We start from the raw sequence: 12,500 nt of genomic DNA on the forward strand, positions 1-12,500 counted from the left end.
CCTCCTCAACGAGAACTACAACAGCCGGACCAACGACCAGGACATCGCCCTGCTGCGGCTCAGCCAGCAGGTGGACTTCAGCGCTGGTGAGGAGCCCCTTCCCCCTCTGCCTGGACTCTGCCCGCCTCCCCCTTTACCCCCCACGCCCCTCTTATGCACTTATTGATTGTTGCACGTCCGGGCAATTTAAAAATAGTACTTAGCATTGTTTAGCGTCTTATCCAAGCTGTCTGTGTTGTATACAGGGAACGGGTTAACCTAGTGATGGTTAGTGCCCCCTTACTGTCTCTACCAGCCATATATTGTTGTTTCTCTTTCTTCTGAGAAATGGACTGATTGTAAGTCACTCTGGATGAAAGCATCTGCTCAGCGCCCTACATGTAGATGATCCCTTTTGTATGTAGGACCCTGTTCTAAACGGCTGTGCTTCTGTTGGACAGATAATGTCACCCCGGCCTGCCTGCCCGGGTTCGACCAGCGGTTTGAGGATGGACTGCAGTGCTGGACGACTGGCTTCGGCACCACTGAGGAAGGGGCTGGTAGGGACCCTCACTATGACATGTTTATGGATGGATATGTGTTAGCTAAAGGCCGTCAAATGGTTTTCCCCTCAGCATTTGAAATCCATTTCTAGAAAAAATGAATCAACTTGAACTAGCATGTTGTTCCTTCAATGTTTTGAATACAACTAAATGATTAAACACAATTATCTCAGCAAAGTTTCCAACACGCACATGACTGAGCTCTACAGCATGACCTCTGAAGATTCATCCCTATTGGCTGCTGCATGGACCCCTCTACCAGGACCTCACTCCCCCTCTACCAGGACCTCACTCCAACCCCCTCTACCAGGACCTCACCCCTCTACCAGGACCTCACTCCCCCTCTACCAGGACCTCACTCCCCCTCTACCAGGACCTCACTCCTCCTCTACCAGGACCTCACTCCAACCCCCTCTACCAGGACCTCACTCCTCTACCAGGACCTCACTCCCCCTCTACCAGGACCTCACTCCTCTACCAGGACCTCACTCCAACCCCCTCTACCAGGACCTCACTCCTCTACCAGGACCTCACTCCAACCCCCTCTACCAGGACCTCACTCCTCCTCTACCAGGACCTCACTCCAACCCCCTCTACCAGGACCTCACTCCTCTACCAGGACCTCACTCCTCCTCTACCAGGACCTCACTCCTCTACCAGGACCTCACTCCCCCTCTACCAGGACCTCACTCCTCTACCAGGACCTCACTCCTCCTCTACCAGGACCTCACTCCTCTAACAGGACCTCACTCCTCCTCTACCAGGACCTCACTCCTCTACCAGGACCTCACTCCTCTAACAGGACCTCACTCCTCTACCAGGACCTCACTCCTCCTCTACCAGGACCTCACTCCTCTACCAGGACCTCAGTCCTCTAACAGGACCTCACTCCTCTACCAGGACCTCACTCCCCCTCTACCAGGACCTCACTCCTTCCTCTACCAGGACCTCACTCCTCTACCAGGACCTCACCCCTCCTCTACCAGGACCTCACCCCTCCTCTACCAGGACCTCACTCCTCTACCAGGACCTCACTCCTCTACCAGGACCTCACCCCTCCTCTACCAGGACCTCACTCCTTCCTCTACCAGGACCTCACTCCTCTACCAGGACCTCACCCCTCCTCTACCAGGACCTCACTCCTTCCTCTACCAGGACCTCACTCCTCCTCTACCAGGACCTCACTCCCCCTCTACCAGGACCTCACTCCCCCTCTACCAGGACCTCACTCCTTCCTCTACCAGGACCTCACCCCTCCTCTACCAGGACCTCACCCCTCCTCTACCAGGACCTCACTCCTCTACCAGGACCTCACTCCCCCTCTACCAGGACCTCACCCCTCCTCTACCAGGACCTCACTCCTTCCTCTACCAGGACCTCACTCCTCTACCAGGACCTCACTCCTCCTCTACCAGGACCTCACTCCTCTACCAGGACCTCACTCCCCCTCTACCAGGACCTCACTCCTCTACCAGGACCTCACTCCTCCTCTACCAGGACCTCACTCCTCTAACAGGACCTCACTCCTCCTCTACCAGGACCTCACTCCTCTACCAGGACCTCACTCCTCTAACAGGACCTCACTCCTCTACCAGGACCTCACTCCTCCTCTACCAGGACCTCACTCCTCTACCAGGACCTCAGTCCTCTAACAGGACCTCACTCCTCTACCAGGACCTCACTCCCCCTCTACCAGGACCTCACTCCTTCCTCTACCAGGACCTCACTCCTCTACCAGGACCTCACCCCTCCTCTACCAGGACCTCACCCCTCCTCTACCAGGACCTCACTCCTCTACCAGGACCTCACTCCTCTACCAGGACCTCACCCCTCCTCTACCAGGACCTCACTCCTTCCTCTACCAGGACCTCACTCCTCTACCAGGACCTCACCCCTCCTCTACCAGGACCTCACTCCTTCCTCTACCAGGACCTCACTCCTCTACCAGGACCTCACTCCCCCTCTACCAGGACCTCACTCCCCCTCTACCAGGACCTCACTCCTTCCTCTACCAGGACCTCACCCCTCCTCTACCAGGACCTCACCCCTCCTCTACCAGGACCTCACTCCTCTACCAGGACCTCACTCCCCCTCTACCAGGACCTCACCCCTCCTCTACCAGGACCTCACTCCTTCCTCTACCAGGACCTCACTCCTCTACCAGGACCTCACTCCCCCTCTACCAGGACCTCACTCCTCTACCAGGACCTCACTCCCCCTCTACCAGGACCTCACTCCTCTACCAGGACCTCACTCCCCCTCTACCAGGACCTCACTCCCCCTCTACCAGGACCTCACTCCCCCTCTACCAGGACCTCACTCCCCCTCTACCAGGACCTCACTCCTTCCTCTACCAGGACCTCACTCCTCTACCAGGACCTCACTCCAGCCCCTCTCTCTCCGCAGGGCGGGCGTCCCAGGACCTGATGGAGGTGTCGGTGGACCTGATCAGCGCGCGGCTCTGTAACAGCAGCAGTGTGTACGGCGGCCGCGTGTCCAGGAACATGATCTGCGCCGGGGACCTGGACGGGGGCCGCGACTCCTGCCAGGTGAGACCCCGCGGCCCTCCGCCCCGGGGGAGAACCTGAGGGGGGGGCAAGGCCTGGAGGGGGCTGTAGGGAGAGGGGGGGTGGAGGGGGAGAGGGGCTTGTGGAGGCTATAGAGAGGGAGGGGTATAGGACCATTTGTTTATTTAAATAGAAATGTAAATGTTATTTGTAGGGAGACAGGATTACCTAGCCACCATCAAGTTCCTCTAACGACAAGTTTCCCTTCAGTCTACGGTGGAGTTCCTCTGACCCCTGACCCCTGTGTAGTAGCGCTGTGTTGACCCCTGACCCCTGCTTCTCCCTAACAGGGGGATAGCGGGGGCCCCCTGGTCTGCCGGACCCCTGACCAGCGCTGGTACCTGGTGGGCGTCACCAGCTGGGGGGCCGGCTGTGGGAGGAGGCAGCGGCCCGGCGTCTACACCAGGGTCACCCGCATGCTGCCCTGGGTGCTGAGCCAGATGCAGGTACCCCCCCCACGGGCCCCTAGACACGCCCATAAGACGAGGTACCCCCCCCACGGGCCCCTAGACACGCCCATAAGACGAGGTACCCCCCCCACGGGCCCCTAGACACGCCCATAAGACGAGGTACCCCCCCCACGGGCCCCTAGACACGCCCATAAGACGAGGTACCCCCCCCACGGGCCCCTAGACACGCCCATAAGACGAGGTACCCCCCCCCCCCACGGGCCCCTAGACACGCCCATAAGACGAGGTACCCCCCCCACGGGCCCCTAGACACGCCCAGATTTCTTTACGATCAGTAGCACCTCGTCATTTGACCGCCCAGTGAGCTAAACAACACAACCTTCAGCAAAGAGGAGAAACAAAGCGCTAGAAGAAGACTCGTCTAACGAGTTCAGCCAGTACAGAGTGGAACCAGGGACGACCTCCTCCTCCTCACCCCCCTCCTCACCCTCCTCCTCACCCCTATCTCCCCCCTCCTCACTCCCCTCCTCACCCTCCTTCTCACCCCTATCTCCCCCCTCCTCACCCCCCTCCTCACCCTCCTCCTCACCCCTATCTCCCCCCTCCTCACCCTCCTCCTCACCCCCCTCCTCACCCTCCTCCTCACCCCTATCTCCCCCCTCCTCACCCTCCTCCTCACCCCCCTCCTCACCCTCCTCCTCACCCCCCCTCACCCCTATCTCCCCCCTCCTCACCCTCCTCCTCACCCTCCTCCTCACCCCCCTCCTCACCCCTATCTCCCCCCTCCTCACCCTCCTCCTCACCCTCCTCCTCACCCTCCTCCTCACCCCCCTCCTCACCCCTATCTCCCCCCTCCTCACCCTCCTCCTCACCCCCCTCCTCACCCCTATCTCCCCCCTCCACACCCTCCTCCTCACCCTCCTCCTCACCCCCCTCCTCACCCCTATCTCCCCCCTCCTCACTCCCCTCCTCACCCTCCTCCTCACCCCTATCTCCCCCCTCCTCACCCTCCTCCTCACCCCCCTCCTCACCCTCCTCCTCACCCCTATCTCCCCCCTCCTCACCCTCCTCCTCAACCCCCTCCTCACCCCCCTCCTCACCCCTATCTCCCCCCTCCTCACCCTCCTCCTCACCCTCCTCCTCACCCCCCTCCTCACCCTCCTCCTCACCCCTATCTCCCCCCTCCTCACCCCCCTCCTCACCCTCCTCCTCACCCCTATCTCCCCCCTCCTCACCCTCCTCCTCACCCTCCTCCTCACCCCCCTCCTCACCCCCCTCCTCACCCTCCTCCTCACCCCTATCTCCCCCCTCCTCACTCCCCTCCTCACCCTCCTCCTTACCCCTATCTCCCCCCCTCCTCACCCTCCTCCTCACCCCTATCTCCCCCCCTCCTCACCCCCCTCCTCACCCTCCTCCTCACCCCTATCTCCCCCCCTCCTCACCCTCCTCCTCACCCTTCTCCTCACCCCTATCTCCCCCCCTCACCCCTATCTCCCCCCTATCTCCCCCCTCCTCACCCCTATCTCCCCCCCTCCTCACCCCCCTCCTCACCCCCCCTCACCCCATCTCCCCCCTCCTCACCCCTATCTCCCCCCTCCTCACTCCCCTCCTCACCCTCCTCCTTACCCTCCTCCTCACCCCTATCTCCCCCCCTCCTCACCCTCCTCCTCACCCTTCTCCTCACCCCTATCTCCCCCCCCTCACCCCCCTCCTCACCCCTATCTCCCCCCTCCTCACTCCCCTCCTCACCCTCCTCCTTACCCCTACCACCTCCCCCTCCTCCCCCTCCTCCTGACTCTCCTCCTCACCCCTATCTCACCCCCTCCTCTGCCTCCCCTAGCTCCAGAGGCCCTGAGACCTCCAGCACCACCTCCACTGTTCAACACCGCCCCCCCCACCCTGAACTATGAAGTCGTCTCCATGGAAACGGACCAGAGATGTACTGATGAAGGAATGACGCGATGCCAGACGACCAGAGGGCTGGATTGGGGGGGGGGGGGGGGGGGGGGATTTGGGGGCACGTGGGCACATGCACTTTATGCCAGACTATCACATCCCACTGTTTCTGCCGTTTTCTATCACCACGGTAACGGTTAATGTTTTGTCAACTTACTGCACATGATGATTTATTTTTGATGAGACTAATATGAAGGAGGAGGTTCTCTGATGATTGGTGCCTCACACTCGCTCGATCAAACAGATTATAATATTATTTCAAGTACTTTATCAAACACAGGAGGGGGGGTCAAACATTTATCTGTCATAATTATCGCCCTAAACGTACTGTTAACTTCTGTTGAGTTACGAACACTGTCAGGAATGATCTTCCACACCTTGCAATCACCTTCCTGTTATTTATACCCTGTGGCCATTTTCTAAGATAATCATTTGTATCCGACTATGTGCGAGTATTTCTCAATAAAAACATCCCTTGATATCCATCTTAAATGTATGCCTGAATATACAGTAGCAGGCTCAGCTAAAGGTTAGGTAGGCTTTAACGAGAGGGAGCGAGATAGAGAGAGCGCGCGAGAGAGCGAGCGCGCGAGTGAGAGAGAGAGAGAGAGAGAGAGAGAGAGCGAGAGAGAGAGATTGTTTAGAAGAGAATAAATAGCGCCCACCCCAATCATCGCATCACATTCTTATCAACAACACGTGTTGTCTATTTCCCCGAACTGTCCGTTGGATTGATCGATCGTAGTATTTGAAACAACAACGTTGAGATACAAGCTTCTGATTGATCGATTGATTGCCTGTCGGCGGATAACGAATTCATATTTAACGGTCAATCGATTTGTAAAAGAGGTAAGTTCAACTGAATCTTAATCCTGACCATAGTATTCCATCGTAGACCATAATTCGTTAATTCATCCGTTCATATTTACTTTTGTCGATCAGCGGGAAGACAGAATAGTTTTTTGAAAGATGGGTTTGTCTTATAGGTAAGGCTGCTGTTAATCTTCTACCAACTAAATACCTTGGAATACTGAAGTTCAATGATACCTTTCTCAGTTCGTGGGTTTACTATATTCGCTATTTGAACACAATGTTAGGTTATATAGCGCTGTCCTGAAGGCGTGAGTTCATGTGGCATCAGGGTGTGTCGCTGGCAGCCGACCGCCAACACACGCACGACACGGCTTTAGAATAGAGATGATCCGAGACCCTGTAGACGACCAGCGACTTCCTCTGATCGCTTTAGGTTACAGCCTGTATAGACACGATGTCTTCTCCATCAGCGTCTGAGGAGCGAGGAGACTCCAGCAGGTGATGGAGAGCTACAGGTTGCTCTCAGAGAGGAGGGCAGACAAAGGGCTTCGTGTTGATGTTGGATGAGGAGGAATTCTAAACGCACGACGCGTTCGAACAAACGACGCGCTGATCGAAGACTCAAACGGGTCGATCAGATCGATCGAATCGCTCAGACCCCAGATCAGCAGTCAGTCACAGCGCTATGACAGCTCATCCATGGACACAAACATCCCTCCGTCCACCACGCCCATCTCTTCTATACTTGATCGAATTAACATTGCTTCTGTGGATATGGTAGACCTAATATGATTGAATTAACATTAATTCGATAATCTCTGCTTGACATAGAGGCTACGACGTTGATCATATTGCAATAGTTGATCATCCCGGTGAGTCGGTAGCCTATAGGCTGTGCATCGATAGATTCGATAGAGCTGTCTGCCCCGCACCGCTGGAGACGGTTGTCATGCACATAAGTGGACAGTATGGGAAGACGCAAATTGATCCGTTGCCACGCTGGTGAAGATATGACATCAAAGGTTTCGTCTCACCTTAACCTATTCACTCTATTTCTTGGTCCCTGGACTTTGTTTTTTTATGTCATAATTTTGCCCTTCATGCTCGATTTCATCCTCCATTACTGGAAGGTGATATTAGATTTTTGTGTTTTAATATCCTACGTAATAATATAATCAGTGTTCAAACCAATGCAGACAGAAGGGATGCTCTATGGTGGGACATAGGCCTGATAGATCACACCAGTTTATATTTAAATACTTGATGCTCAAAGACTTGATCCCTATAGTCAAGGGCTCAGAATCTCTGTCAGTGGGGACAGTGATCCTTAAGTACCTTTAGGCCTAAAAAAAGATCAAAGTGTGTCTTTGGAGGAAGAGTTGTATTGACTGGAGGTGATTGTGTTGGTCAAAGATATAGTTGCTCTATTTAGTTGTTCAGGGTGTATATGACACCACAACCGCCTGGTGTAGGGAACTGTTACGAGCCCACATTCGCTCTCATATGCGCCATACATACACGCTCGAGTGCGCCTTGTGTCTGGGGATGATAACAGCTGGACGTTATGTGTTTGATGCCTAGCTGTTCCATAGCCTGTTTAAACACGTTGGACATAAAATTAGTGCCCTGATCTGTTTGCACTATTTTCGGGAGGCCAAAGGGAGAAAAAAACCCCACTAGAACCTTATTAACGGCAGCTGCGGTGATTCTTCGGAGTGGTATAGCCTCTGGGAAACGTGTCAGCTCGCACATAATTGTGAGCAGATACTCCTTTCCGGACTTAGTCCGCGGCAACGGACCCACACAGTCTAGGATGACCTGTTCAAACGGTTCCGACGTGACGGGTATCGGCTTTCCCGTAACTTAGCATACGTGACATGTTTTGCAGTGTCTCGCAACGTCACTCTTGAGACCGGGCCAAAAGAAATAGCGCAAAATGCGATCGGATGTTTTATTGATACCTAAATGACCTGCGAAATGGTGATCATGATCAAGGCGTAAGATTTCATTTCGATACGGCATCGGAATGACAATCTGATTCAGCACACGCCACTCATCCGCAGCAGAAGCCACAAGCGGCCTCCATTTTCGCAACAAGATCCCCTCACGAATAAAATAACCATGAGGCACAGACTCAATGTCTTTCTCAGAGACAGCCTCCGCCAATAGTGTAGAGAGAGGGATCGTTTTTTTGTCCGCACATAAGTTGTTCGCGACTGGGAGACAATTTAGAAACGCAAGGAACCGCAGATAGCGGGGCCGACTTCACAGACGTTTTACCACTAGCAGACGACATGGGATGAGCAATAAAAGTATCAGAGATCAGAAAACTCATCACTGCGTTCACGAACAGGGGTCTCTTTGGCTATTTTCGCCATGGCGCGCGTAACAACAGTGGCGTGAAAAACCTCAGGGTATTTCACAGCCACATCGTCAGGACATTCACTTTTAGAAGCCGAAGTCACAACAGGATTATGGGTTACCACAGGGTTAGGAAATACCTTCCCACCTGCCAAATCATTCCCAAGCAAAAACGATACATTTGCAATAGGGAGAGAGGGACGTACGCCCACTTTTACAGTGCCCGTGACCAAGTCAGAAGAGAGTGAAATCTCATGTAGTGGCACATTCACAAATCCCATATCAAAACCCTGGACTAAGCCACTCGCACCAATGTGGGACTTTTCACTGAAAGGCAGGACATTCTCCAAAATGAAACTCTGCGACGCAGCCGTGTCGCGAAGTATTTTAATAGGAATGCGTGAATTAGGCTCTTCGAGCAAAGTGACAAAACCGTCCATAATAAATGGTGCAAAAGCCTGACAAATACTCTCGTCTTTCCGAGACGTCAAAGGAAGTGTCGAAACACATAAACCCAAACCAGATTCAGTCCTGGATGAAGCCGTGGAGTTAGACTTGTTTTTACGTTTTAGTAAAAAACAGTCGGGAGTTAAATGGCCACGCTTTTTACAATATCCACAGACCGGGACATAATCTTTAGGGTTAGTCACTCCTTTATGCTCCGAAGTTGGAGTGCTTACTGCTACAGCAGGAGGAGAACCTCTTAAACTATAGCTGCGGTTTCGGTTCTGCTGAAAGTTCACATGACCAGAGCTCGCGTCCCTATGCGCCAGCACGTAATCGTCAGCCAGCACCGCCGCGCTAGACGCCGTCAAATCTTTGTGCTCACTGACGAACGTGGCAACAGTTTTCGGGAGACAGTTTTTAAAGTCCTCTAGAATTATTGTATCACGAAGGTCCTCAAATGTTGTTATATTCTGTGAGCTAAGCCAACGATCAAACAACAACTCTTTCTCCCGCATGAACTCAACCGCATGACTCAGGCTTCTGGTAATTGCGAAACTTCTGTCTGTACGCTTCAGGAACAAGTGAATAAACGCGTAAGACTGATTGTTTTACTTTCTTGTAATCAGCAGCATCCTCCAACGACAGGGAGGAGTAAGCCTGCTGCGCTTTTCCCACAAAAACGCACTGCAACGTCATGGACCACACATCCCGTGGCCATTTCAAAACCGTAGCGACTCTCTCAAAATGAGCAAAGAACTTGTCCACATCCTTCTCATTAAATGGTGGGACAAGTCTTATATTACGAGTGACATCAAAATGATGGCTTGAAATGCCAGATTCACGAGCTTTTAAATCCAATTCTTTTAAACGAATGGCTTGGGCGAGTTCCATATCTCGCAGTCTAAGCCCATGGTCTCTCTTCTCACGCTCTTGAACCGTCTGTCTGTCTGCTTCGAGACGCGTCGTTTCTCGCTCCCATTCAATCTCCTTTTCTCGTAACTCCAATCGACGGAGCTCGAGTGCCGCTTTGGTGATCATAGGTGTGATTGCAGGATCAGGAGCAGCCGGGGGTGTTACGGGTGGCACCTTGACTCCGAATGTAAATATACCGAGACGGCCCAAAGCTTCCGTAAGACAATCTAACAGCTCTGCTTTAGATGGACTACCCCGTACCTCTATTTTATAATGACCGGCAACTCTCACCAGATCATCGCGCGTCGCGGCAGAGAAGGCGTCGGGAGTGGGAAATTTAATAAACTCGTCTAAATCGAACATGGCGAAAAAACAGCCAAAGAAGCAGCAGACAAAACCGGTAAAAAATTCACAAAAAGCGAGAAAAACGCAATCCCCATAACGCGTCAAAAGGGTAAACAAATGCGCGGACGCAGTAAAAAACGTTTCCCCCCAAAAAAGACAATTTAGATGCGCAATCCTTGGGATAAACACGCAAAACATGTTCAAATCCCGGACGAGCCCCCATTTATGTTACGAGCTCACATTAAAATCGTGTGAACAACTAAAATAATAACTCAAAGAAACGGATTTTCTGGAAAGAAAACGTTTTGGTTTATTTCTTTTCCATATATTGGACAGAATGAGAGGGTTGCCACAAAAACAGAAAAGAAAGCAACCGCTCCCCCCATAAAACAAAAGATCCAAGATCAACAATAATACATACGGATTTGAACAAAAGGGTTCTGGTTTAACAAAAGATAAAGTGCGACCAGCCAGCGCCTGCCATGTTGAGGGTGTAAGAGAAAAAGAGAGAGCCAACTTAGAAGTAGGCAGGGTTATATACTTGGGAGGGCCGGCCTTTTCAATTAGTCACTGCAAGGTAACGCCCAGTCTCCTCCCACCAGGAACAAGGAGGCAGCACCCGTAACAGGAACCAATAAGAAAAGGCCTTTGTGCTCCATGGTGAGATCTGGCATGAGAAGCAGTTCTCTCTGGAGAGCAGGAGAAACAGAGACTCCCCCCCCCCGGAGGCAGCGGGAGACACACCCCGTCGCACAGCTCCCCCCTCAGAGACACAATGAGAGTCCTCCTCTGGTCTCCTCCTCTGGTCTCCTCTGGTCTCTGCTCCTCCTCTGGTCTCCTCTGGTCTCTGCTCCTCCTCTGGTCTCCTCCTCTGGTCTCCTCTGGTCTCTGCTCCTCCTCTGGTCCCCGGTTGTTGTGGGGTCTGGTCCCCGGTTGTTGTGGGGTCTGGTCCCCGGTCGTTGTGGGGTCTGGTCCCCGGTCGTTGTGCGGTCTGGTCCCCGGTCGTTGTGGGGTCGTTGGGGGGTCTGGTCCCCGGTCGTTGTGGGGTCTGGTTCCCGGTCGTTGTGGGGTCGTTGGGGGGTCTGGTCCCCGGTCGTTGTGGGGTCTGGTCCCCGGTCGTTGTGGGGTCTGGTCCCCGGTCGTTGACGCTGAAACCGTCCATTTAGGGGTTTGACCTTCGCTGTCCTCTGCACTCAACCAGCTCTCCCTCCTCCCCCGAGGTCTCCCCCTCCCCTGTGGGCGGGGACAGGGCCCTGTGGGCGGGGACAGGGGTCCCCCGGGAGAGGTCCCTGTGTCCCCTGTGGGCGGGGACAGTGCCATGTGGGCGGGGACATGGGCCTGTGGGCGGGGACAGGGGCCTGTGGGTGGAGACAGGGCCCTGTGGGCGGGGGCCATGTGGGCGGGGACAGGGCCCTGTGGGCGGAGCCCGACCCAGCGGTGTTCCGGGAAGCAGTGATGAGGATGGTTTACCTTCCTGCCCCTCTGGGGGGCTCAGTGAACCCCAGCTCAGGATTCAGTTTGCTTTAGATTGTCAGACAACAGAAGAGGTTTCCCCTTTGTTCCAGACGAGAAAGGACACATAGACACGACTGGTGGAGTTCTTCCTATTGGCAGGCTTGCTTATCCGATCTGTCTATTAACCTGAACCCGTCCCTTCTTATCGGGTCCTTTAATATGTGTGGGGAGATTGTGTCTCTCTCTCTGTCTCGCTGTCTTTCTGTCGGTCTCTATGTCTCTGTCTATCTCCCTGCCCCTCTCTCTCTCTCTCTCTCTCTCTCTTCTCTCTCTCTCTCTCTCTCTCTCTCTCTCTCTCTCTCTCTCTCTCTCTCTCTCTCTCTCTCTCTCTCTCTCTCTCTCTCTCTCTCTCTCTCTTTGTCTCTCTCTCTCTCTCTCTCTCTCTCTCTCTCTCTTTGTCTCTCTCTGTCTCTCTCTGTCTCTCTGTTTCTCTGTCTCTCTCTCTCTCAATTCAATTCAATATAATTCAATTCAAAAAAGGCTTTATTGGCATGAGAAATATACATTTGCATTGCCAAAGCAGGTGAACAATAAAGTAAACAGTGTTATAAAATAAAAAGTAAAAAGGTCAGGTATATATATATAATATAATAAGTATAAACCGTTAAATACAAAATATCTATACATATCAA

The 12,500-nt window shown here is 53.5% G+C and overlaps 2 protein-coding genes across 2 annotated transcripts in view; both read left to right on the forward strand.

Moving 5' to 3' along the window:
• Positions 1-5,967, forward strand: part of tmprss13a (transmembrane serine protease 13a) — an 11,954-nt gene extending 5,987 nt beyond the window's left edge. The window contains exons 9-13 of the mRNA XM_079733539.1: positions 1-86; positions 441-539; positions 2,949-3,091; positions 3,400-3,555; positions 5,360-5,967. The exon at positions 1-86 is cut by the window's left edge and continues 96 nt beyond it. Coding sequence (XP_079589665.1) covers positions 1-86; positions 441-539; positions 2,949-3,091; positions 3,400-3,555; positions 5,360-5,374 — 499 coding nt within the window. The 3' untranslated portion in view covers positions 5,375-5,967. The remainder of the gene's footprint in view (positions 87-440; positions 540-2,948; positions 3,092-3,399; positions 3,556-5,359) is intronic.
• A 216-nt stretch (positions 5,968-6,183) lies between these two features.
• fxyd6 (FXYD domain containing ion transport regulator 6) overlaps positions 6,184-12,500 on the forward strand; it is a 12,759-nt gene continuing 6,442 nt past the window's right edge. Inside the window, exon 1 of the mRNA XM_079733424.1 lies at positions 6,184-6,324. The gene's annotated coding sequence lies outside the window, so the exon portion shown is untranslated. The remainder of the gene's footprint in view (positions 6,325-12,500) is intronic.

The sequence above is a fragment of the Pollachius pollachius genome, assembly GCF_949987615.1.
Source record: "Pollachius pollachius genome assembly, chromosome: 3".
NCBI lineage: Eukaryota > Metazoa > Chordata > Actinopteri > Gadiformes > Gadidae > Pollachius > Pollachius pollachius.